This window comes from Mauremys reevesii, linkage group 6 (assembly GCF_016161935.1).
Source record: "Mauremys reevesii isolate NIE-2019 linkage group 6, ASM1616193v1, whole genome shotgun sequence".
In the NCBI taxonomy this organism is placed as follows: domain Eukaryota; kingdom Metazoa; phylum Chordata; order Testudines; family Geoemydidae; genus Mauremys; species Mauremys reevesii.
In genome coordinates, this window is record NC_052628.1 from 57,902,432 (window position 1) to 57,929,559 (window position 27,128).

General features: G+C 42.4%; 2 protein-coding genes across 4 annotated transcripts in view; one reads left to right on the plus strand and one right to left on the minus strand.

Moving 5' to 3' along the window:
• The window catches only part of RHOBTB3 (Rho related BTB domain containing 3), a 59,667-nt gene extending 57,118 nt beyond the window's left edge, over positions 1-2,549 (plus strand). For all 3 annotated transcript variants that reach the window (XM_039543325.1, XM_039543326.1, XM_039543327.1), the window contains 2 exons: positions 939-1,035; positions 2,325-2,549. In XM_039543325.1, coding sequence (XP_039399259.1) covers positions 939-1,035; positions 2,325-2,440 — 213 coding nt within the window. In that variant the 3' untranslated portion in view covers positions 2,441-2,549. The remainder of the gene's footprint in view (positions 1-938; positions 1,036-2,324) is intronic.
• A 16,841-nt stretch (positions 2,550-19,390) lies between these two features.
• On the minus strand, positions 19,391-25,007 carry GLRX (glutaredoxin). The gene is made up of 3 exons (XM_039545615.1): positions 24,703-25,007; positions 22,077-22,197; positions 19,391-19,628 (listed from the first exon to the last, which is right to left on the minus strand). Exons 1-2 carry the CDS (start codon positions 24,907-24,909, stop codon positions 22,087-22,089), a joined length of 318 nt encoding a protein of 105 aa, XP_039401549.1. The 5' UTR covers positions 24,910-25,007; the 3' UTR covers positions 19,391-19,628; positions 22,077-22,086.
• Positions 25,008-27,128: the final 2,121 nt, after the last annotated feature.

Sequence of the window (27,128 nt, forward strand, 5' to 3'; positions counted from 1 at the left end):
TGTGTCCATGAATTTGTGACATGTCCTGCCAGTGAGCCACATAGTAGTAATTCAGCTAAACTGTGCAACTTCTATTGTAGAAGCACTGCAGTGAGTCTAGATGCAGTGGTTCCTTCTTTAGTGCTGGAAGAGCTGTCTGCAACTGTGCACCATGTCTCAAATGCACAGAATGACTGGGTAGAACAGTGTGTGCATTTGGAAATGATGAATAAACAACCAAGTGGTAAGAGAAGATAGGCGAGCTGAGAAACAGCACAGGAAAGAGGAGAGACAAAAATAAAGACAGATTGGGGGAACAGAAAAGGAGAGTAAAGACAAGACAGATAAAATCATTTTTACTGCTCAGGGATAGAAAGTGCAGCCTTTTAAAGAAAGTGTTTCATTTAAAAAAAAAATAGGAGAGGGCAGAATTAGCTTACCCACAATAAACTCTTGCAAAAAAAAAATGTACACAAAAAGACAAGGGAGAAGAGGAGTTAGGAGATCTTGCTGTGGTATTAAACAGCAATTAGTTATACTTTATTAGATAGCTAAATTTAGTTTAGTTTAGCCACTGTTATATTAACCAAAACATTTTTAGAAAAGAGAGACATACTCTCAACAACTACTACTTTGAAATTGATTTTTAACTGGCCCATAATTTTCTCAGTCCTAATCTGCTTTGTGAGACTGTCATGGTGGCTGGCAGCTACCTGTTTGCTCCCACTTTTCTGCTGTTTCAAACACATTCTCAGAATTTGTATGTTGTTGCCAGTTTTTTGTGCTATATTTTCCCTCATTTATTTTTGCCATGGATACTGCTCTTCATTTGCTATGCTGTTACTTTGACACTGGAAATCTTAAATTATGACTTTTGCTTTTTTCCTTCTGCTATCTTTTATCTGTTTTAGTCGTGAACAGTTTTTGTATTCTGTTTCACTTTCCTTTTTTCCTTGCAGTTTCACAACTCTGACTGCCTTTCAACTTGGCTCCTTCATTTTATAGCCACTAACTACCTCATCTTCAGTCAAAAGCCTGAATTTCAAGATCTTTCAGGTAGTTAACCAATTCCTGTCTTTTAAAAATTAAAAAAAACACCATCTTTTCCATTATATTTGGACTGTAGCATAAATGCAAAGTAATGCTGCTTCTGAGCATGTGAGGAGATAAGTACATCTCTCAAGTCTTACTTAAGTCTATTTATTTTATACATTGAATCAAGATTACAAGTTGCTTCCAAGGATGGGCTATTTAAACACCACATAATAAGCATAACTTTTTTTTTAAAGAAAAAATTTAGGATCTCTATAATGCTGTCCAAAAGCTGATATAGCATATTATAAAACCAAATGATTAAATGGCACTTCATTCATGTAAGTAAATCCAAGTGACAAAGTAGTCAGTCAGATTGGTTTAGGAAATAGAAGTGGAAGAGGTAATTTATTTATTTTTAAGCCAAACCTTGTGAGGTGCACCCACCCAGTTTGCTTTAAGAGAAATGTAGAAACCACCTGCCGGATTAATGGGAGTTGTATTAGCTCAGCACCTCTCACAGTATGGCCCCATTGTACTCTGCTGACATCTGTATTCTGCCTGTCCCTAGCCCAAGAAAATGGGCTGTGGACATCCTCTGCTGCAATCTGATTCAGGAAATGCTGGGACACTGAGTTAGAAAGAAGGATGTATCTTGCCTAATTATAATGACCTAAAATTATGTTTCAAAAAAAGTTATTTTTTTTTTAGGAAGATCAGTAACAAAATGTTTGTTTGTTTGTTTGTCAAACCCACCACAAAAAGGAAATTCAGCATTAGGGCTTATTTTACCCTTTTGTCACTATCAGAAGGCTTTTGGTGGTCTGTGTGAAATTGAGTAGTAGTTTTAAATTCAGTTCTTATTAGAAATATATACGCACCCCCTTTGTTGTCATTCTCAGTATAGGAAGTCAGGTGTCGAGAATGAACTACTCCTTTTTTGTTGTGGTTGCATAAGACAGCATCCCGCACTGTTGCTATCTATGCTATAGCTCTTTTGTGGATAGAGGATTTGTCTCCAGGACTGTCATTTTGATATCTTTTCTGAATACTACGTTCATTTAGAATTAACTAACTTATTTATGTCTAGCACAACAATAAGGGTATTCAGGCAGTTGGTTTTTACAGTTTATGTGCTGCAAAAAAACGTAGGCACAATGAACAGAGTTTCAGCCTCAACTTTACCACTCCCTTCTATTATGGGGTAGTGTGTCCTTAATGTTGTTTAAACCAATTTTTAGAAGTTTTTCAGTTTGGGGTGTGTGTGTGTGTGTGTACACATGTTCAACATTAATACTATCTATTTATTTTAGCGGAAGAGCGCAATTTTGTTGAGATGCACAGATGGCCTTCCAGTATGTACTTGAAACAGCTTGCAGATTACAGGAATTACATCAACTCCCAGAAATGCCACTGCATAGTAATGTAACCAGAAGATGATTATTCATAAACTGGAGAATTACAGGCTGGGAATTACATGGAGGCTATTAAAACTGTAGCAGGGATGAAAATAAATATTTAAGTCCTGCTGTACTCTATAATTCGCTTGCTAATACTCTTTTCATTAATAATGAATTACTGTGATGTTTTAAAGGGATTAAGAAATATACCATAGGACAGCATAAGGAGTTAATCAGGCCTGGTCTACACTACAAAGTTAGGTTGACATAAACCGCATGTGCATGCCTATGCCTAAGTTTGTCTCTTACTGATGTAAGTGCCCCGTTAACAGCAATGGAGTAACACTACCTCCCTGAGCAGCATTAAGCCATGGTTGATGTACTAAGGTCGATGCAACGCAAGTGTAAACACGGCATTACTTATATGAATTCTAACAGTCCTCCAGCAGCTGTTCCACAGTGTCTGACGCTAACCTCTTTGCTCACAATTGTGAATGCCATTGTCCAGGGGTCATGGAGTCTGAAAGGCCCTCCCTCTCTTTTAAAGCCCTGCAAATTTTTGAAATACCTTTTCCTGATTGTCCAGCTGGAGAGCACACCTAGCAGCTCTCCATTGTGTGCAACTATGCAGCTGACCATGGCGGCTATATGCTCCAGACACACTCTATCTTGGAGTAGACAAGAGATATTGGATCCTCTGGGCCTGTGGGTAGAAGAGGCTGTGTAAGCACAGCTACAGACCAGCCATAGAAAAATAAACATCTGTGAGTAGAATGCACAGGGGATGCAGGAGAAGGAGTATGACAGGGGCCAGCAGCATTGCTTTGTGAAAGCGAAGGAATTGGGTCAGCCATATCGAGAGGCGAACAATCATTCTGGTGCTAACCCGCAGACCTGCCACTTTTACAAAGAGCTGCATGCCATAATTGTCAGAGACCCTTCTGATATCCCGCACATAACCATGAATACCTTTGAGGATCCCAACCCACAGGTCTCTGGCATGAACAGCTACGAGGAGGATGGGGGACATGCAACCAGGGAGCCAGGTCCTGTTTTGAGACTCCACCGCAGTCCAGTCAGTCCCAGCAGTTGAGCATGGGTGAGCTCGATGCAGGGGAAGGAACTTCGGGTAAGTGTGTATATGAATTTCCCATTACAATGACGTACTGCTGGTGCCCTCACTTTAACAGGGCACAGTTACTGACTTTTCATTAATTTACTTGTACTAAAAGAGGTAGTAGTACAACAAAGACAGGTATTGTTGTTATCTGCTTTTCATTCTCTTGTAGAATTAGGCAAAGGAGGGCATGTGGAGCAATTTATGTACACAGGGATTTCCCTTGAATTCTCATGAGAGATATCGATGAAACTTTCATGGAGGTACTCTGCAATCCTTTCCTGAAGGTTTCTAGGGATGGCAGCCTTATTGCTTCCTTTCTGGTAGGACACTTTTTCCCATGCCACTCAGCAATAACTTCAGAAGGCACCCTTGTAGTACACAGGCTAGCAGCAGACAGGCCTGGGTGGCTTCGGGACAATAAGCAGCAGCTGTGCTCTCTGTGCCTTTGTTCTATCAGGAGTGAGAGAACAACTAAAATCACCACTTCCTGTGGACAGTAGTGCCAGTATTTAGTACCATTGCTCTATACTCATAGTTTCATGCAACTGAGCAATTCCCTCATTTCCTTCCCTTGGTGGGCCACACTCACCATGGCTGATGAGTGGCACCGTGCACAAGCACTCCGAAGCAAAAGTATCAATAAGCATGTCTTGTTTAAAATGTTAGGGGTGCAAGAGTAGGGGGTTCTGAATTTTAACTTTCACTTTCTGTTGTAACTATATTGACAGTGGTACCTCTGTGTGTTTTATCTGCAGCTGTTGCCATTGTGGCTCTGAGAGGTTCCCCCCTCTGCACCTGAGGAAAGCCTGAGCTAGATGAGGAGGAGAAAGAGGAGGACTCGGGATGACATGTTCAATGACATCCTGCAAGCTAGTGCTGCATGAGACCGTGAGAAAAGGATCTGGAGGGTGAATATTACAGACAGCCTGGGGAAGGAAAAAGCAGAGAGGAGAGAGGCACCAAGACATAATGGAGCTTCTCCAACAGCAAACCGAGATGCTGCAGACTCTTGTGGACTTAGTTTCAACAATCCCAGGTTCTCCTCCCTTTGCAGTCCATGGCAAACTCCATAACAGCACCTCCCTATGCTCTCCCACCCTACATTCCATGTGGTATCAGGGGCTTTATCCCTATCCCTCCCACTCCACCCCAGCAGACATTAAGGACAACCACAGCCTCACATAAACTGATCTGTGAAATCCATGGTTTCTGTATATATAGATTAATGGACAGGAATGTTCTTTCCGCTGGTTTTTCTGTTTCATTAATTTATTTTTAATGTATTTGCTTTTAAATTGCACAGATTTTTTTTCTTTGCACTGGTTTTGCTTCTGAATAACATTTTATTATTTGGAAAATAATCTTTTAGTTCACAACACATGTTTCAGAGTGTCTAGCAATTCTGAAAGCACCTACTTAATTGTTACTGTACAGTGTGGCACAACTCATAGGATCAGTGACAAACAGCATAATAATCCATAAATGTACAGCAAGCACAACAAAATTAAGAGGTGCATTGACAATGCTATATTCATAGATGTACAACACACAATTCCTAACAGGCCCCAAAACAGCAGGGCCGGGTAGAGCAGAATACACCACACGTTACTATGGCTCACTGTTAAAATGCTCTTCAAAGCCTCTCTGAGCTGTATGGTTTGGTGTTGAGCTCTTCTAATAGCCCTTGTGTTTGGCTGTTCTAACTCAGCAGCCTGCCAGTCCACTCTGGTGGAAACTTTTCCCCCTTTGCTTCTCTGAGATTATGCAGAACACAGCAGGCAGCTATAACCATTGGGATGTCTTTTTTTTCCCACTGAGATCCAGTCTTGTGAGTAAACAACACCAGCATCCCTTCAATCTTCCAAAAGTGCATTCAACTGTCTTTCTGCACCTGCTAAGCCAATAGCAAAATCTTTCCTTGGTGCTATTGGGGTGGCCAGTGTACGGCTTCATGAGCCAGGGGAGCCAAGGGGTAGGCTGAGTCTCCCAGGATTGCTATTAGTATCTCAACATCACCAGTGGTAATCTGCCAGTTGGAAAAGAAAGTCCCTGATTGTAGCTTTCTGAACAGTCCTGTATTTTTAAAGATGCAAGCATTATGCACGTTCCTTGACCAGCCAAAGTTGATGTCAGTGAGGAGACCCTAGTGATCCACCAAAGCTTGCATAACTATAGAAAAGTAGCCCTTTCTGTTGATGTACTCTGTGGCAAGATGGGCTTGTGCCAAAATAGGGATATGTATGCTATCTTTGCTTCACCACAGTTCAGGAATGCCATTACTGAAAATTCATCCAGCATGTCCTGCATGTTCCTGAGTCACAGTACTGCATAGCAAGAGATGATTAGTGGCCTTGCACACTTGCATGACAGTGGCCCCCATAGTGGATTTTCCAACTCCAAAATGATTTTTCACTTACCAGTAGCAATCTGACATTGCAGGTTTCCACCGTGCAATCACTACTCTCTTCTCTACCATCAGTGCAGCTCTCATTTTGGTGTCCCTGGACTGGAGGGCTGAGGCAAGCTCGGCACACAGATTCAGATGCGCAAGGCCACATTCCTGAAAGTTCTGCAGCCACTGCTCGTCATCCCAAGTCTGCATTATGATGTGATTCCCACCAGTCAGTGCTCATTTCTTGGTTCCAGAAGTGGTGCTTTACCATCTGCAGTTTGAACACCAGCAACAACCTTGAATTTGTTCTTGCTATGTCCCAGAGCAGTCTGTGCTCCAAGATACTGTTGTGTTCCCTGCTTATTTGGTTCATGTTACGGGTCTGCAAACATCAGAAGATCTTGCGTCCTGGCTTGCAACGCTTATGACAATAGTGCAGAGCTGTGCAAGCGCCATGCTTCTGTCAGAAATGGACAGTGAGGAGGGCTGCATAGGTTCATGGGGAAAAAGGTATGAAAATTATGGGATATAGATAACATTATGGCATAGATGGGATAAAAACAATTGCAAACTGGCCCCTTACCACTAGTCACTGCGCTTGACGTGTTTCTGCCCCACCATACATTGCCAAAATATCCCAAAAGACAGTGAACTGGACAGTAGTGGATTGCACTGAGATACCTACCTAAGCACTTGTGAGTATGTGTAATACTTACACAAGAAGTCAAGTATGCATACACATGAGTGATGTACTAACAGTGGTGGCTTTACGTTGATGTAACTTGTGTCAACCAAAGTTTTCAGTGTAGACATGGTCTCTGTTGTTTAGCTGCAAACTGTTTTTCCCTAAGGATTCTTTGCGGCAATAGTGGTGGTTTCAACATTTTAACTTTTGTAAATCTTCTGCTTAACCTTCTATGGGTGAGATTTTCAATGAAGTGTAAGGGAGTTCGGTACCCAGCTTTCTTATGCTCTTTTGAATATCTCACCCTACCTGCTTATTTTAGCCTAGGATTATCACACAATCCTTGTAACATACTTATGGGCTTTCTAGTTAAAGAGTATGGTCAAAACATTGGGGTAAGTGTATAACTATTCCCTGCATAAGTTGCCCTTACAATCATATGAACTGATATTTTCTCTGTAGCTAGATGCTTATATGGCCCCATCATTGTACTGTCTGAGTGCCTCCTGTGTATTTAAAAATTAGAAATAACAATCTTCCCAACCTATAGGAGAAAAAGCTGGTTTAATTTTTAGGGCATTTTCTGTTATTGTGTGGTAATGTGTGTGTGTGTGTGTGTGTGTGTGTGTGTGTGAAGAAATTAAGGGAAAGTAAAGGCAAAGAAGAAATTTGTATTCAGTTGTGAAAGGTATGAAGTCAACAGTCATCCTTTTCTGTTGCAGGAGAAAATTCCATAGCATATGAAACTTTTCTGTCTCCCACAGTCAAACTTCCCCCCTGTTGGTTGACAGTTAAATAATTTCAGCTGCCAAGAGGATCATAGTCACAAAGAAAGAGGTAGCCATGGCCAGTTCTATGGAGAACTTTGACTACCAGAACAAACCTAGAACTCAACTCTGTTCAATGGGAAGCCTTTGCAGAGTGGCGCATCAGCCCATTGTGTTCATGGTGACCTGTGTTTCTGAGTAGTTGGGATGCCCCATGTTGTACTAATTGGATTGGTTCAGGTTGTGTGGATTCATTTTTTGATATGAGCCAAAATAATTAATCCTGGAGATCTTAAATAGGATCACCATGGTTTTGTGCGATATTCTGGTGAGGCATAGATGAGTGAGTGGCTTTTTTCAGCTATTGATGTATAGACATTCAATAGCACTGAGTCCAAAAGGAGCCCCAGGCTCAGACCATCTTAACAATTGAAGGATAGATGTCTACAATAGCAGGAATTTTATGCAGGAAGCAAGTTCTTCAAAGTGGTTCCCTCTGCCTACCAGCAAAACCACAATCTTATTTAGGTTCAGCTTTAGCCAACTATTCTTGTATTGTAGGGAGTGGTGTGTGTGGTATGTCAGTGTTTGGTCCTAGACGGACAATGTAAAAAAAGGAAGATTAATGAAAAAGTAACTTAGTCCTGAAAACAAAGCAGGATGAACCATTTTAAAGGCACCTGCAGAAAAAATTGCTGCCAGGCGAAGGTGAGACCCACCATATTAACTAGTACCTATAGTACTTTTCTGTTAAGAGAGAGGAGGAGTTTTTGTATCTCTACACAGTTATTCTTTTGGGAATTACACACTAGAACCATAGGGGATTTTCTTCTGGTGCAGTTTTAGAGGTCCAGATAGCGTTTCCTATTTTGGGACAAAAATAATGATACTCTGCTGGCTCCAAATATCGAAGGTTAGCTCAGTTAGGAATGTTAATTAAATAGTATTTATATATAGCTTTGTGTCTGAAGATCTAAGAGAGCTTTACAAATGTGAGCAGCATTATTATCTTTGTTTCACAGATGAGGAAGACTGAAGCAGAGAGGGGTTGAGATTTGTTTAAGATCACATTGCTAGTCAGTGACAACTAGGAATAGCACATTGTCTCTTGCAGGGAATAAAACAGATGAGTCTGCTACCTTGGAGAAAAAGAGATGTTAAAGGTGGAATAAAAATGGTCATACATTAAAGTGGAAACAAAATATGCATATAATTTAAAAAAAATGTAAAAAAGATTTAACTACCTCCTTATTTCCTAATGTTTATATCTGTTGCAGTAGAAATTAAAAATTCTAGATGTAGATCAGCTGGATGAATGACAAATGTTGAAGTTTTGAAAGCTTAAGGCCATCAGCAAAAATGACTACAGAATTGTAAGTCTAATTTGCATGAACAATTACTTAACATGCTCTGTCACAGTATCTGCACCTACAAATGGCCAGTTTAATCATTTAACTGGTGTTTGTATGCACAAATACTAAATTCACGTGTGCAGTCATGGTAATTACATATACAAATTGTGTGTGTGAATGTTTTCCCATATTGCATGTGGCCCTAAGTTTTTAATATTTTGAAAATCTGATTTGCTACACTAGAATTTCTTACCAGTAACTCAATGTAGTGGGATATTTTCATGAAGGAGATTTCATAAATCCTTTTTCCCATTAATAGCTTAACAAAAAGGTAAAATGGAAATATGGACCATTTCTGCGGACCAGATAATATTTTATGGTATTGTATATTTATTTTAGTCTTTTGTGTTAATCATCCACAAACACTTTATATAGTGAGGCCAAGAAATGTGAGGAGACATTTATCCATAGATTTGTAACTTGCTAATTACTCAAACACAAAATATCTTTCAATTCTTCACAGGTGTCCCTATTATGTTACCTATATCAGGTGGAGACACTAGGTCAAACCCAGAATGAAGTGATAATTTGAGAAAATTAGTGATTTCTCCACACAAACAGAACAACAAACAGATGCTTTTCTTTAGAAATGTGCTTTTTAAATTTAAAATCTATGCCTTAGATATAGGTTTTGCTAACAATATCTCGTTACTTAGGTACAATTCAGAAATCCATACATGATATTCAGAAGTTAGTCAAAGCACCACTGAGTTTGATATGTATAATAACAACTTGTATAATATTTTTGCATTGGTTTAAATTAAAAATTAGGAAGTTCCTGAAAATGTGATTCAAACAGTTAAAAGATCTGGAAATATTAAAATAGCTTAGAAAAGGAAAACTAGTAAATTAGTTTAGGAAAAAAACTCTTTGGGCTTTGTATAGGCAATCAAGTGTATCTTTAAGAGAGCTGTTCTGCTAATAACTTTCACTTTTCTTCTGAAGTAGGATTATCACCTCTTATCAGTTTAATATATGGTATAGGATCTATTCTTTTATAACTGCTTTGAATGCATATTGAGAGACTAGACCTCTACCTTATTAGCGAATCCTGTTAACAACATTGTTAAACAAACATGGAAAAAAGGTGTGTATGATACATGTACGCTTACATCAAGCCAGTATGGAGGCTTATATTGAGGCTAACATAGGAAGTCTTCTGTCTTAAGAAACATTAATTTCCACAGGACAGAGTGTCTCTGCTGTAGTCTTTAGATCTTGGTGAACAAGGTAAGAAAAAAGTTTAGGAGAAAATAACTTATTTTACTAAGGCATGTGCTGAAATTCAGCTTTTAATATTTTCATAAGTTATGGAATGGTATTTTCTCTTCAACTAAAATTTACAATATCTAGATTTAGTATTTAACACTTCGTAACAAAACAATAAACATTTTTACTGCATCTCAATTTCATGTGATTATTTACCATTTTTGTTTGAACAGTGTGCTGGAAAGAGTTAAACAGCAAAACTGTAATTCATATACTGGTAGATAAAGTGAGAGTAAGCAATGTTGTTGTTGTTGTTGTTCTGCATTCGTAGTGTTCCAGAGCCCAAATGAGAATTAGGACCCCACTGAACTACATGTTGTACATAGGAAGACATTTTGTAATAGGATTGGTGTTGAATAGCATTGCGTTTCACATGGTTTGTATATAAATACTGAGGATACATTTTAATGAAGTTTCCCAAATTAAGTCATAGAGATGCAATAGCCTCTTCATAGCCACACTTCCATCTTTATTTTCATCCCTTCTCTAATACTCTCAAAAAAAATTTTTGAACTGGCCTGTGAGAGGGAGAAAGTGAGGAAAAAGAATGACATATGAGGTGTTTCTGTTCAGTTTTTTTTCTTAGTGGTGCATCAGAGCGTAGCCAGCTCCATCATAGCACTTCCTGCCAACACTTGCTCTTCAGCGCTGATCTCTTAGATGAACTGAAGCTCGGTAGTAGAAAAGAGAAATAGAACAAGATACTTTGGTATGAAGCTAGGACAGATTTGAGTCCTGATGCTGCATATTAAAGATTGACATGGATTTATGCGCTGAGGATTTTTCCTTTGAAATAAATCTGGGCCATGACTTAAATGCCATAAGGGACCATTCTGATCATCTAGATCGCTGGCCCCAGGTTGCCCACGACTGATCTAGATGCTCCAATCACTGTACATGCTGTCACTGTTGTGGGGTAACTGCATCTTTGACCCCTTTGTGGCATCATTGAAAACACCTCCCTTAGATGTTGGTTAGAGGCCTGAGCCCTAAGTGGGGTGTTGTAAAGGATAGCATGAAGGAGTCAAAGGTGCAGTTACCCCAGATCTGTGGCAGCGTGTACAGCATTGGAGCATCTAGATCAGGGTAGGGTAGGCCATGAATGCTCACAAAATTGGGGGTGAGGGCTCTGGCTGCAGGTGCATGCTGTGGGGTGGAGCTGCAGATGAGGGGGTTGGGGTGCAGGACTGTGCTCCAAGCTGGGATTGAGGGGTTTGGAGGGATGGGGCATGGGAGGAGGTCAGGGGTGCAGGCTCCGGGCAGCGCTCATCTCAAGCAGCTCCCGGAAGGAGTGGCAGTCCCCCCTCTGGCTCCTACACAGAGGCACGCTGCTGGCCAGGCAGCTTTGCATCCTGTCCTGTCTGCAGGCGTCACCCCTGCAGCTCCCTATGGCCGTGGTTCCCAGGCAATGGGAACTGCAGAGCCGGCACTTGGGGCAGAGGCAGTGTGTGGAACCCCCTGGCTGCCCCTATGCATAGGAGCTGGAGAAGAACATGCCACTGCTTCGGGGAGCCATGGCAGATGTGGAGTGGGGTAAGCCCCCAACACCACTCCCCAGCAGAAGCTCGATGGCTTGATTGAAAGGTGTGATGAGCCGTAGTTTGCCCACCCCTGATCTAGATGCTACTGTCTTACAAGTAAGAGTCTCAAACATGCTGATTGATTTCTTTTTTTTTTTTAACCTTGGACAGGATCAACAATGACCAGCCACCTTTTCACAAAGCACAATACATTTACTTTAGGACAAAAACATTGCAGAGAAAACATACCAGCTATTATCTGTCTTTTTCCCATGGAGACCCTGGTAGGTTTCAAAGTCCTTCAAATTCTTCCAGCAGAGTAACACTCTTGGTTAGAGTCTCATGTCAATTCTTGGACTGAAAGAGAGTCCCCCCTCCACTACATCAGGCTGTCCACTTTATACCATTCTGCATTCTTTTTCTCCTGGGCCTCTTGAAACCATTCAAAACCAGTAGCTACAGTTCTCCTTGGCCCTGTCCTCCAAATGGTAGTACTTCTCTAAAGTTGTTTATCTGTCCAGGGATTTGCATTAGTCTATTTTCTTCCCCTCACTCCCAATTTTAATTCTCCCAGCCAGAACACAGTTCACATGTATACATAAAGCATTTATAGACATAGTGGTTTGTGAATATTCTATGTGCCACTATTATCTGGCACATCTCATCACAATAATCTAAAGTTTCCATGCTTCCACAGCCTCACATCTGTCCCACATATAGTAAGATACTCTAAATAAAGACAGAGAGTGGGAAAAAGGAAATAGTTATTCCCCTATTGTACAAAATGGGGAACGAAAGACCACATAAATTAAATGACTTGTGCAAGGTAAAACAGGAACTCCATGGTGGAACTGGGAACTGAACCCCTGTCTCCTACCCGTCCAGTGCCTTAGCCAGACCATCTTTCCTTTCCAACTGAATCTAACTTTTATCTCCTCTAATAACTCTTGTCTTAAGACTGAGTTCCTTGGAAAGCAGGGTTGGCTGTTGTGTGGCCACAGGCACCCTGACAGTGTTCCATAAACCCCCATATACCACTACTTCGCTGGTGAAATAGTGATGAAAGTAAGAGGAAATTTTCTGTTTTAACAAAATAGCTGCCTGGATGGTTTATAAGCAACCCAGACACAAATTTAAAATAGAAATGACTTATCTGCTGTCTTCTGACAGCAGCAGAAATGTTGTTTTCCTTCTTATTGTAATTTGACCTTTTCAAGTAGTATTTCAGTGACACATCCCATAAGCAATTTGATTTATTGCTTCCAAGTAAGTGACTTTTTAGGGGCGCAGATATTCCATAAGGGGAGGTATTTGTGAAAGACAAAATGCACTATAATAAAATCCCAGGGGCGAAGGAGAGCAGTCATCTATCATCCTAGGATTGAGGGGGACAGGGAAGAGAGGTGAAAGCTGTTGTCAGATGCTACCAGTGTGGGGCTCTGCTCTGTTCAGTGTTGATATCACTGGGCTGCGTGCGTGTGTTCCCTCTGTGTGCTGCCCCAGCTCTTCGAAGATAGCTGACACAGCAGATCCCGAGAGAACCCCCAATGACCACAGAGTCTAGGAAGGTACAAAGGCACTTCGGCCAGGTTTATTGTCAAACGAAGCACAAGGATAGTTCCCTCTAGATTTTACTCTACAGGACATACTACGAGTATGTGCCCCCTGGCAATGGACTCAGCTCAGTCAGTGGCGGGACTTTCCACTGCCCCCTCAGCTGGACAAAGACACCGCCCCAGGGATGCATTCTTATACACAGGTACAAACAAGTTACACATCACTCCTGACGTATTGAGGTGCAACCCTTCTACGTAGTAAGGTGCCGCCTCTCACCTTGTACATGTTGGTTCGGACAAAACAACACTATCCATCATATTACGCTTTTGGCCCTGTCATTGGGATGGGTCGGCCTGTTCCTTGTTATCTGTGGAATTTTCCAGTATGTGAATGTTCTGATATCTAGTGTTATGTACCTAAAAGGTACTGATCTTCTTGCAGCATCAGCCCTTTCCTTGCCAGCTGCTGTGAGCAGGGCCTGCCTCTGGCTCACAGCTTAACTTTGCTTTATGTTAGCAAAGTCTTGACCATTACTTTAGTTCAGGCCTCAGGCCTCATACGTGGCCTCTGATACCAAGGTTTATATCTTAGGGCCTCCTCTTACTACAAAAGCTTGTGCCAACATCTTTCTTTGTAAGAGGATTTGTTACAGTCCAGCTTGTTACTGCAATGGGGCCCATGGCTGGTGGGTGAAGCTTCCCCTTGGGGAGGCTGGCCCCCTGACCCTCCTCTTCCAGCCCAGGCCTGCCCCCACTTGCTACTCTCAGCTCCGCCCCCCCGGCTCAAGGTGGGGGGCTGAGAGCTCGATGAGGGCTATGGAGTGTGTATGTGGGGAGGAGTGCTGAGAGCTCAGCCCTAGCCAAGGTCAAGCTTTCAGCCTCGGCCAGGACCGCGGCAGAGCTCTCAGCCTTGGCTGGAGCTCCAAGCCTGGAGCCCCTCTCCCATTCTGCCCTATGGCCCCATCCCCCCCTCACTCTGCCTCTTCCCCCTGAGGCCCGGCCCTGCCCTGCCCTTGCTCCCTCCTCACTGTGGCCCCAAGATGGGAAAAGCTCTGTACTGCTGCAGCAGGGAGCAAAATCTCCAACCCCAGAGCCACAGTGAGGGCAGATTTTTCCAGGCCCCCAAATGGGGGCATGAGGTTTGGGGAGGGTGAGCTTCCCTTAAGTGTCACCCATGGCTGTGCCCATCTTTAAAAAAATGCATTGAGGGGTTCTGTTGGTGCTATGCAAGGAAAAGTCCATCAATGGCTATTAACCAGGATAGGCAGGGATGCAAAACCCCAAACCATGTTCTGAAGTGTCCCTAGCCTCTATTTGTCAGAAGCTGGGCATGGGCAACAGGGGATGGATCACTTGATTACCTGTTCTGTTCATTTCCTCTGGGGCACCTGGCATTGGCAACTGTTAGAAGACAAGATACTGGGCTACATGGACCTTTGGACTGACCCAGTATAGCCTTTCTTGTGCATTGTTCTAATGATTAGGATATACACAGTGCATAAGATACAAGTTGAAATGTTTTGACTATAATAGTAATAATATAACATGAGTTCAGTCAATAAGGTCAAAACAAGATGCCATTTCAATTTTTCCAAAACAATATTTCACCATTTCAATCTGCAGCAAATTTCAATTTTTTCATTCTAATTTGGAACAAAAAAAGAGGAAATTTCCCATAGAAGGGGAATTTTGGGTTCTGACCAGCTCTAGTTTTCTCAGTCTTACAAATGAGCAATGTGTGGTACAGAGAAGTTAAGTGACTTACCCCAGGTCACACAGGAAGCCCTGCAAGAGAGTAAGGAATGCAGCCGAGGTGACCTGATTTTCCAGTTCTGAGCTTTATCAACAAGACCATACTTCCTCCCTAATCATGCACAAATTAGTTTCCCTCTCATGCCACACGCAACTGCATTTTTTTATACTAGGAGAAATTCCTTGCCTGTTTTTCTCCAGTGATGCACAGTATTTCTGCCCAAGCTCCTTCTGCTTCCTGGGAAACCAACATGAGCACATGGTACATCAGTATGACCCAGCTCAAATCCTTGTGTCTGAGCTAACAGACTACATTTTAACTGTCAGCCCCCCACCTTACCCATGTATCACACATGCAAAGGCAAAGCTCTGTCTTTATACTGTTTAAGAACAAATGCAAGGTGATTATACAAACATGCCCAGCAATATAATGTATTTCCCTGAATTATCAGCTAGTTCTTGTTCAAGAGTAGTTTTTCATATTCTACTCTGAGGCAGCCAGTTTAGATTTGAGTGTGCAGCTCATAGCTATCAGTGCATTTCACCCTATTCAGTTTTCACTCATCCCACAACATTCCAATTCCTTAAAGATGATGTTAGAACTTTCCCTCTGGCAGCTTGACCTACACCTCCCTGCAGGGGCAGCTCTAGCCATTTCGCCGCCCCAAGCACGGCGGCACGCTGCGGGGGGGTGCTCTGCCGGTCGCTGGTCCCACAGCTCCAAGTGGACCTCCCGCAGATGTGCCTGCGGGAGGTCCACCGGAGCCACCTGCTGCCCTCCCAGCGACCGGCAGAGCGCCCCCCGTGGTATGTCGCCCCAAGCACGCGCTTGGCATGCTGGGGCCTGGAGCTGCCCCTGCCTCCCTGGGATCCAAATTTAGTACTAGCAGCACATATGTGGCTTACCTTTGAGCCCTTAGCTTCATGCTCCTTCCTGTATTTAGCAATGAAGGTGGCCTTTTTGACAGTGATCATTTCAGTGTGAAGATAGATACCCTTGTTGCCCTCTGGGCAGACCCACCTTATACCATCTTTCACAAACAAGGTGTCCTTCCAGCTCCATGCTAATTTTGCTACTAAGGTCCCAGGGGGACTTTAATGTGAATCAAAAGATTAATTTACCAGTATTTTACCTGAAGCTGCATAACATTGGAGCTCATAGGATATTACGCTCTCTGACTCGTTGAAGGGCCCTGGCTTTCTACTCAGATCAGACAAAGCCATTTCAAAGTCTTCCCCCCCCCCAACCCCCCATTCACTTTATTTGCTGAAAGAATGAAGGACAAAGCCAGCTCTTCTCAGAGACTCTCAAGGTGAATCAAAGCTCATCCAACTAGGACACAGGCTGCCTCAGTAGTGTTACTGCATAGTATCCCCCTTGCTGAAGTCTGCAGGGCAGCTACTTGGAATTTGGTGTATACATTCACCAGGCCGTATGCCCTGAGTGATGCCTTGGCAGCTGGTGCCTACTTTGGTTCACTACTTCTGAATGTGGTGCTAGATACCACCTCACATCACCCTCCTCAATGAGCATTGCTTGGGAATCATGCACAGTGACTACCCCTAGGGGCCGGCACTCAAAGGATTATTACTTATTTTATAGTAACTGGCCTTAGAGCTGTGTGGCCCCTGAGTATTCACAAGCTGCCCTCTTTCCTCACTGCTTTGGATCATCATGTGAACCACAGTAGAGTAGGAACTGAGAGGTGGTCAGGCCATATCACCACGTATACCCTCTGTTTGCAGCATGAGGCAGTGTAGCATGCAAGTGCAAACCAAGAACCACTGCTATTGAATACCCATGGGGGATCACATATCTGGAAGAACTCTAGGTACTATAAGGTAAATAACCTTCCTTTGTTGTAACTCATCCCCCAAAGAAAACTATGCTGAGAGAAAGGATTTTAAGAACATAACAGCCATATAGGGTCAGGCCAATGGTCCATCTAGCCCAGTAGCCCCTCTTCTGACAGTGGCCTGTGCCAGGTGCTTCAGAGGGCACAAAGAGAACAGGCATCCTCTGTTGTTCACTCCCAACTTTAGGGACACCCAGAGCATGGGATTGCATCCGTGACCATCTTGGCTGATGGTCCTATCCTCCATGAATTTATCAAATTCTTTTTTGAATCCCAGTAGAGTTTTGGCCTTCACAATGTCCCCTGGCAACAAAGTACCAGAAGTAAACTTCTGTGCTGTATGACTAGAATATTGCAGATTTTTAGTTGTGAAGTCTAAACTTAATTGGTTTAATTTTTGCTTTGCAGCTCACCTTAGATTAATATAATGCATAGGCTCCTCCCCTCGCTCTGAAGAAGCCTGTAGTGGATGGTGCTGGAGGCCAAATATTTTACTAGATCCGTGGTCTAAGTTGGTACTTTCTAATAAATGCTCTTTATATTCTATTGACTAATCACAATAGTGTGGAATTTATGTCTCTCAGTGAAAGAGAAAGCATACTAACTTGCATCATATACATAACACCCCTTCCTCCCAAAAAGCCAGCTCTACCCAGAAAATGATGAGCAAGGCGCCAGCTGCATAACGTAATAAGTCACTACAAATAAAATATTCATGCATATACGCTAATTGTAATGCTGTATTAAACATTCTCTCATCAGAAGTGACTGTGGCTGCAAATGGTCAGCTAATTTTCTGCAAGAGTAGTCAGATGTTCTGCTTACACTATCACATAAGCAGGTGGAGTTCTGAGAGGGATTGATTTTCCTACAGTTGTGAGTGGAGCAGGGGAAATTGCTGTAGCAGAGCCAAAGCATGGTACACTGGCACTTGCTTTTATTAGACTTTCCCAGTCACTAGCAACTCTAGCTGCTACAATAGATAGTTGGAAGTACTGTACGTAATGCTAGGCATACAGTACTGCATGTAACTTAAACACAGTTTAAAAAAAAGCATTTGTGATTCAAGAAATCTCTACTTGATAAATGTTACACTTAAGGAACAGAACTTTTTATTTGCGTATAAGAGTCTGCTAAATTCCACCAAGAGGAAACAGGGAGTGATAGAAAAGGTTTTATGGAACAATCCGTGCAGTACCCTACTGTCTAAAGCCAGCTAACTTATAGGTATGTGACCTTTATTCCTCAAAGAGGAAGAGGGTATTAAGCTGGCCAAGAACCACTTTGCTTCCCCCCTCCCCAATGGAAGGAAGCACATGGCATGTTTAGCTGCCAGCCAGGACTGAAGTGTTTTCATTGGATCTCTTCATTTCTCCAGTGTCTAACTAAAAGCAGAGCAGAAATAGAGCTGAACTCGCTGAAGGATTCCTACAATACGAGAGTGCTGCATGACCGTAAGCTTGGACCGAGCCTGAAGTTTAGACAGACTCACACAGTCACATTGGGCTGGCCTGCTGGAGCCAAATTGTGCTGTATAGCATGCTCTGCTGAGGGTGATCCCCAACGTTGCCAAGTCCCTGCCACAGTACTTCCCCCGCCCCACAAATCAACCAGCCTGCGTTCTTATTCCCTTACCAGTACAGCTGCTCCAAAAATGGTAAATATTTTTCACAAAAAAAAATGAAGTAACATTTAAATGGCAGCTTTTTAAGAGGAATCCATTTTATTCAGAATTTCATACAAGAGTTCTCAACACAGAATTTCCTCAAGACTGAAAGTTTTCAGTATGCCCGCCCTCCCCCCACATACACTTTTTCTTGTGTGTGGGTGGGGGGTTTTTTAACCAGGGAAGGGAAGGAAGCACAGCTGTGGAAACAAATGAGCGGTGTCCAATGTTCTGTTTTCTGCCATCAAAGAGCGGGGAAATTAAAAAAAGAATTTCAATGTTTTTATTAAGAAAGAAGCCACTTCTGATGCAGAAAGTTTTTGAACCGAGAGTTTAGACCAATTCTACTCATTAACTGCCAGCACACTGACCCACCCCCACTCTGCTGTCCCGCACAACCCCATCCTCCTGGAGTCCTGAAATTGGCCAGTACATCAGAATAGTCATTTGCAAGTTATTTCCATTTAAAGACTCAACACATTTTGATTTTACAGAAAGGCTGCACCCCTGCAGGAAAAAAAAATAAAAAAAAAAATCACACTTTCCCATGTAGTGTTCCTTTCCTATCCAGCTGGACCCATTCTGAACAGCCTGAGCTGCATGTTGTAATAAGGGAAGCACAGCAGAGAATACTGTTTTCTCAACTTTTGTTAAGAGACATGTCAGGGTTACCAGAGGGTCATAAGCTTGTCAGATGGCTGGGTCAGTATGCACCGACTCCAGTGGCTACTTTCAAACAGGGTTCCCGGACTAAGCATCAATATCCTACACTTCCCTCTATATGGCTTCAGCTTAATACATTGTCAAAGTAGAAAACTTTAGCTGTTTTCCACACTACTAAGGAAGAGGTGAGTTGCTGGATAACTATCCTGAAGGGTGGGCAAGAGGCAGAGAGAGAGAAATGCACAGAGCAGAGAGACTGCGCAAGTGTAAGGGTTGAGCAGTACAAAGAATGTTTGTACTGTAAATGAATAAACACACCTCATTAGTGCAAACATTTTATTCCTTTAGGCAAAGCCCAATCATTTTCTGGGTTTGCTCCCGGGGCTATAGACAGGATGAAGAGATTAATATATTGCACCCTATTAACACCACCAAAAGAACAGATGCCCAATATCCACTTCTCTTGTAGATTTAGAAGGAAATCAGATGGCAACAGGAAAGTCACTGCTAAGGCTCCAGTGGCAAGGTGATGCAGTCACAAATTCCAGTCATTTTTGGCCTGAAATTAGAAATGATACAAGTAGAGATTACAGGTTCTTTTTGGAAGAGGCCAGTTTACCAAAAGAATACATGCCTAGAAGACCTCTTAGAATTGATTTAAGAAGTCTAGTTACATTAGTGACATAAGTACTGCATGATACTCCAAGGAAGTGTAGCCATCTTGACTGACAGATCTACTGCTCAAATCATTGAGAGGAAAAAAAACACGGTAGGGATTTTTCAGAATGAAGAGATCAGGCAGATGGAGGATATGATTGGCTGATGTCATAGTCCAGAGTATAGCTTATTGGGAATTTTGATGAACAGCTTGTCAGAAAAGGCCAATTTGTTGAAACCAAAACTTTTCATGGAAATGTATCTGTTTTGACAAGACTTGCCTCAGGTCCAGGATGAAATTTCTGGTCAAAAGAAAAAAAAAAGAGACCAGAATAACCAATAGTCTAATTTTTAGGGATTTTACGTGGAAAGTGGGAGGACCAGATTCAAGTCCTGCCTAATTCAGAGCAGGGACTTGAATTTGGTTCTCCCACATCCCTGGGCTATTGGCTATTCTGGGATGCTCTCTCTCCCCACTTCTCCTCTCCCCCCCTTTTGGGGGAGGGGGGGAGATATAAAAGCAAGTGTCAAAACCTTAACATTTGTCATTAAATGGAATACTTGTTTTCTGGACAGCCCTAGTTCAGAGCAAGATAATTGCTTTCATATCAGAGGATAGAGAGTGCTGTAATGTGGCAAGAACATATGAAATTTCAAGAAAGCAAGATAACTAGCTGACCACATACTGGTTAGTTTCACATATGGGAAGTGCATATTTAGCAGAAGGTTATTTAGAGGAGCTGCATCTAAGTTACCAATATTTGGGCAGTAAGCAGGGTATTGCATGAACATTAAGTTTTCAATAAAGTAACAAGTATTATTACTATTTATCTGCTGGCTGAGAGGCCATCCACTGAGCTCCATGAAGCACCAAAGACAAAGGAAGACTGAGTTTAATGAGTAGTAGTTTAGTTAGGAAAGGAGAAACAGATCCAAGTTTAAATATGAGTAATACAAATATTTGTGTAGCTGCACACCCAATGACTCAAGTCACACGTCAGTGCACTATGCCAATGCTAGCGATGCCAGAACAGAACTGGGATTTCAGTTCTAATAAGGTGGATTCCCAGTGCTCTGTCCCACCCTTTTAAAAAAAGGGGTAGATAATACACAGCTCATGCTCATATCCTCCAAGCAACAGTCAGTGTTGCTATGTTGTGCTGCACAAGCTAACATAGTGCTTTGTCCAGTCTGCAACCCTTGTTCTCTTTGGGAGGGTTTCGTGTTTCAGCAGCACAAGATCTGGTGCTGTGTAATTCTAGGTATAGGAAGTTCTGCACTAGGATGGCTACCTCACATTGTCTTAGGTGTGATATTATGCTGTGTTTCTATAAAACTCCAATCAATGCATTACCCACCTTTAGCTTCCTACCCTTCAGTCAAGTGTGGCAAGTTAGGAAAGACCACTTAATACTTTCCCCTCCGAGGATTAGATTAAAATGAAGATTAATCCCTGCCCATACACATTAAACAATACCACTTTAAAAAGTAATTTTACACGTGTAGTACCATCAGGTAACAAAATATGGTAAATTAACAGATTGTGGGAACTTGCAATAGATCTCCTAGAGCCCACATGATGATACCATGGCCCCATCTTCTCCATGGTTGTCAGTCAGGCTATATCTCTTCCTACTCCAAAAGGAGCTTCTGCCCTGTGATGTAAAGGGTCTATTAGCTGCATTAGTTTTCAGCAGCCTATATCCTACACAGACCAGCTAGGAAAGGGTAAAACAGTCAAACACTAGGGCAAATATAACATTCTCTCCTGTAGGGTAATCAATTGGTAGCCAAGCTGTTGCAAGCAGAAAGAAACCATGAGTAGACCTGGGAATCAAATGCAGGTCAACTGTATCACAGCACTCAGCATTATGATACTGAGTCAGTCATAAGCATTAAAACAAAACCCCAAATACCACAAGAGTGCTTCTGTTTTCAACCTAAGAGAAACAAAGCTCCACCTTTCTGCAGGAATGAATTTTCTTGAAATATATTTGGATATGGGCAAAAGTGGTGACATCATGTATTCTCCTGGATCTGAAACAAGAGCTACCAATAATGTAGCCTTTTATGGCTTTGTACCCTCCTTAGCCCTGCAAGCAGAGCTGGCTTTGTATTATCCTCCACAAACCTTTCACAAAACCACCACCAGGACATTTGCTTATGTGTTGCAGAGTGAAACTGACGGTGCCCTGATTTTGTTTCCCTGGAAAGGTGCAGTAAGCACAATACCAGTTACACTTGAGTCAGAAGTAGCATTGATTTCATTGATCTACCTGATGACATTCAAATTTCCTCTCCGATACAGGAACTGGTTCCTAGTGATCGGACTATGTTCTCCCTCACTTACCTTCATGTTACTATAGAGCACCAATTTGCTTTAGCTTTTGAGAGAGTTTTCCCTGCTCTTCTAAAGCGGCCAGATCAGAATATCCACCAATGCAGACTTCTCCAATATACACACGGGGGACCTAGATGTGCACACAAATGACATTTGTTAGTCAGTGGCGAGGAAAAACAAGCTGCACAGCAGGATTTCTGAAGACATTAGGTCCCAGATTCACAATACTTACATGTTGCAAAGCCTAATCCCTGGGTGCTCTGTCACCCAGTGGAATTCACAACCCTGCATTAGGTGCCATCTGTTATATGGAGAGAGGTAGGCACCTGAGGAAAGGAGTCTCAGAAGCCGGCAAACTGAGCAGGGGCCATCAAAGTTAGCCAAGAGCAAAACTCAGAGGAAAAAGGTGGGTGGAGGCTATTGGCTCTTATGCTCTGCTACCTTGTGAGAAAGATGACTAAACAAGATCAGATCTAACTCCAGGAGACGGCTCACAACTGAAAATCCCTAGTGGAGGAAGCATCTCCCTCTGGCTGGTCAGTCCAGGCACTTAGGCTTGTGTCTCAGAATGCTTTCCTTAGGCACCTAACTCTTCCCATGTATTGATGAAGCGCCTGGAACCCTACTTGGGGCTGTAAATTCCACTGAGCTACAGGAATCCTAGGATGCAGGTGTTGCAACACCTAATTTACCTTTGTTAATCTAGCCCGAAGCTCTTAACTGGACCTTTGCCAAACCTCAAGAGGTTTGGATTTAGGACTACAAAAAAAGAGTCGGAGTTGGGGAGAAGAGTGTCATAATTGATTCTACTTGTCCATCCCTATGAGATATCTGCACATTGCCAACTCAGAAGCAAATCTTTATGCCTGTCCAAATGATTTTGACATCAAAATCTATGTTGTGTTCAAAACAAAACTGAATTTTCTGTGTAAAGCCTGAGTCAGGTTTCCAGGAAATAATTTTTAACTTACTAGAACAGTCTGGCTTGGTACTATGCAAATAGTTATCTGGGAGGAAATCTGTTTACCAATCCTTGTGACCTTCCGTTTTATATTTCACAAGTTGCACAAGTGAGATTTGTGTAACTATGTGTCCTCTGTGCTGCAAATGAGGAAGTTGTTTCATAAGTAGTTGTGAAGCAATTGGAGTTCCACTGGTGGAGCGTATTCCCATGTATTATGACTCACAATGAGGGCATTTTGAAGTAGATATTATAGCTACTTTACAACTAGATAAAGTGGGGAAATTCAGATAATGGCTCTGCCTAAAGCTATATAGAAAGCGAGTGGCAGAGCTGAGTCTAAAGCCCAAGACTCTAGACTCCTAGTCCTATGCTCAAGCTACTAGACCATACTTTCGCTTTGCTTGTGTTGTGAAAGGTTAACTTATGTACAGGTTTTCCATGGTGCTTATCACCATAGTGTCTGCGTACATTAAGTTTCCATAAAAAGAACAGGAGTACTTGTGGCACCTTAGAGACTAACACATTTATTTCAGCATGCGCTTTCATGAGCTACAGCTCACTTCCATGCTACTCGTACAGTTAAAGTGACAAGGCAAGAACAGTGTGTTCAGAGTAAGTTAATATTAGGCTTATTATGGGTTGTGACGAGTCATCTTTGAAACTGGGGGAAGCGTGTCCACCATCTTCCATTTAATATAGTTATAAGAAGCCATTAAGCTCATTTATAAAACCAGATAGCTGACACAATAGGAGCATCACCCCAAACACATGCACTTGACCCTTACAGTTCAGATTCTACTCAAGTCTTGCCAAAGGGTATCCCTGGTGAACGATACAGCAAATGCAGGAGTAGAGCATTGACTGGATCTGAGCTGTGTTCATCTGGGTGTCTGACAGAAACAGCAGAAAGACCAGAAAAGCTGAGAGAAGGCAGCAAGGACATCAGACACAAAACAGACAGCATAGCCCAGATAAAAAGCTAATAGAGCTTTTTGACCCAGTGCTGGCTGAAAGAGACTTGGAGCAGATAACCATCCCCTGCTGTGTTAAGGGAAACAAGTCTTTGTAAATAAACAGGGATTGCATTGAACAAATAGCTGATTCCATCATCCAGGTTTCCTCCTAACAGAAACAACCCAAGGGATCACAACTTTTGGCTGTTTGGAAGGTGCTCATTGTTATGTCTAAGGCATCATAGATACAATTAACCTGACTGACCCAAATGCATAGAAATCCAGTAGGGAAGCTGAACAATTTCTATAAAAGTTATCACACACCTTAAACAAACTAGTTACATAGTAGTTATGGAACACCAATCAGATGTAAGACTCACCGAGAGGAGAATGGTGAACCTTAGTGAACTAAAATACCACAGCACACAAGACAGCAATACTGCAGTTACTCTGAACATGGGAAGCCATTTTACAAGAGAACACACAAAAGACACCACAAAGAACATTAAAACCAATTAAATAGGATTATGAGAAAATAAATTCTTTGGCTGTATTTTATTTCCCTTTCTATTCCACCTAGTTAGACTGCAAATTCCTCAGGAGAGGGACATGCCCTCTGTGCCTGCAGAGCACCTAGCACACTGTTGGGCACTACATAAATGAGAAAACTGTGACCACAATTAAGCAACTGTCAAATATGAATAACTGAAAAACTTACTGTTCTTGCCCCTGTTGTCTGCTGGAAATAAGCCTGAATGCCAGCCATATCATCTTCGGTGGTGATGTCAATGAATTCCAGGTGGCCTTTCTTGAAGGGATATTTCTTGAGTAGTTTCACTGCATCCTGGCAGTAAGGACAGCCTGGCTTTATAAAAACAGCCACTTTATCAGATTTGATTTTGCTCTGCACAAATTCCTGAGTCATGTTTACAGTATTGCTTTCTAAGAAGGAATTAGGCAGCTCTGTCCTTTAAGCAGAACAGTAATAGCTAAAGCAGCAAGTGCTTGGAGTTTTTGTGAGCTGCAAACTGCCTTCCTTATAGGGCCACCACCCAGTAGGAGGAGTTTTCCTTCACTCAGTCTTGGATTTTAAAGAGATAATGCACCAAGCTTTTGGGCACTATTTTAGCAATTCCATGGTTGTAGACAGCTGAATGGTTTTCAGATATGAAGCAATTGCCCATCAGATGTTATTTCAGCATCTCTGAGGTGTGAGAAGATTTATACAAATGGGCTACTGGGCAATGTTGCTTTATTAACTAATGCATGCAAATAGGGTTAAACCTTCAGCCTTGCCTCTCTCTCCAGACTTGAGTTTGTGTGGTGGCTTGCCTGCTGCTCGTTTCAGCTGCACTGAAGGGTGGATATCACTCTAACACAGTTTTTCTCAACCTTTTTTTGCTGGTGACCCACTTTGGACTTCTCCCTCACTAAGGAAAATTGTGATTCCCTACCTTATGTTCAGGGCTTCACCCCCTTGGTGCGCGAGACTTCAGTCCCGCAGGGTGTGGGGTTTGAGCTTCAGCCCCACATGGGGCTTCAGCTTGTCAGGGCTTCAGCCCCACAGGGTGCAGGGTTCAGGGTTCAGCTCCTAGGGGCTCAGGGCTCCAGTGCTGCAGGGCATGGGGCTTCAGTCCCACAAGGTTTAGGACATGGGGCTTCAGCTCCTCGGGGCTTCAGGCTTCAGCCTCGTGGGCCTTGGGGCTGAAATATGTACATTTGCTTTGCAGGGGCCCCAGACACTTGCCCTGCTTCTGACCCCTTAACACCAGGCCTGGTTGCGACCCTCCCTAAACCCATCCTATGACCTGACCCCCAGGTTGAGAAACACTGCTCTAAAGGGAAACAGCAGCAAACCTGTATAGCTGACTTAACTGAGATCCCTCTTTCAATCACGTTTCTCATCCCAGAAGTTAAAATTAACTTGTGCACTTGCACACCCACCCAAATTCCATTGTGAAAATTAATGGGATTCCCTGACTTCCTACAAAGGAACGGGATAATATTTTCAAAAGCACCTATATGACTTGGGCATCTCAGTCGCAACTGCAGAAGTGACTTAGACACTTCGGCTCCCATGCCCCATTTACTGTCAATTACTTTCAAAATTAATGAGTCTTAGGCTCCTAAGTTACCTAGGCACTTTTGGAAATTTTACCCAGGCTAATGTTCATAAGAAGAACTTCTCTGACAGATCTGCAGAATAGTTTAGGGTTTCTGCCTGTGTTACCCTTTCCCATCCCTTCTGTACTGTTTAGAAAAGCCCCGAGCTGAGGGATTTGAAAAGTGAAATGAAGCGAACAATGTAGGAGTTTAAGCTCTGGTTGGGATGACTATTAAATCCCCATTCTTCCTGATTAATAAATTATAAATGTTTTGTGCTTCTATAGAGCTTTCCTTCTGAGGCTCTCCAAATGGTGTATCCCACCTTTACAGATGGGGAAATTGAGATACAGAGAGGCTAGGGGGTCTTGCTCAAAGTCACACACTGAGTCCATGACAGAAAAGAAATCCTAAATCCCAGTCCTGTGCTCTAACCTCTACTAGACCAAGGCAGTTTACTGAACATGGCCCCAATCCTGCAAACAGTTATGCACATAATTATATTTGAGAAATTCCATTGAAGTAACTGGGCCTACTCCCAGGCATAAAGTTAAACGTGTTTAGCCATTTGCAGGCTTGGGGCCTAATACAGAAGAACTATAAATACAATTATGTCTTCTTAAATTAGAAAAAGAAAACCCTCTCTTTCACTTGGTCAGCTTGGTAACTGATTTGCAGGTTCTCCCCTGTATTGAGAACTCCCTAGTCTGATGTGTGCAACTGCACAGTTCTCAATACTGGGTCCTGACCTAGACAGATCCATTTGTTTCTCTAGCTGTGAAGGGGTGGGAGCACTTAGGTGGGAGCCTATGAAGATCTTAACTAAAATTTTGACTGCTGGGTGATTATGTTATTTATCGAGGGAAGTGTGTGTGTGTGTGTGAACAGCAGTAATCTGTTTTTAATCTATCAGTTTTTTTACAACATGTCAAGATGAGCCTAGAATACAGGCTAAGGGCCCCGTTTCACTGAATGTTTATATAAATCAAAAGAAATAAGTAAGAGTAAATAAACAATACAGTTTACGGGAGTGTATTGAGA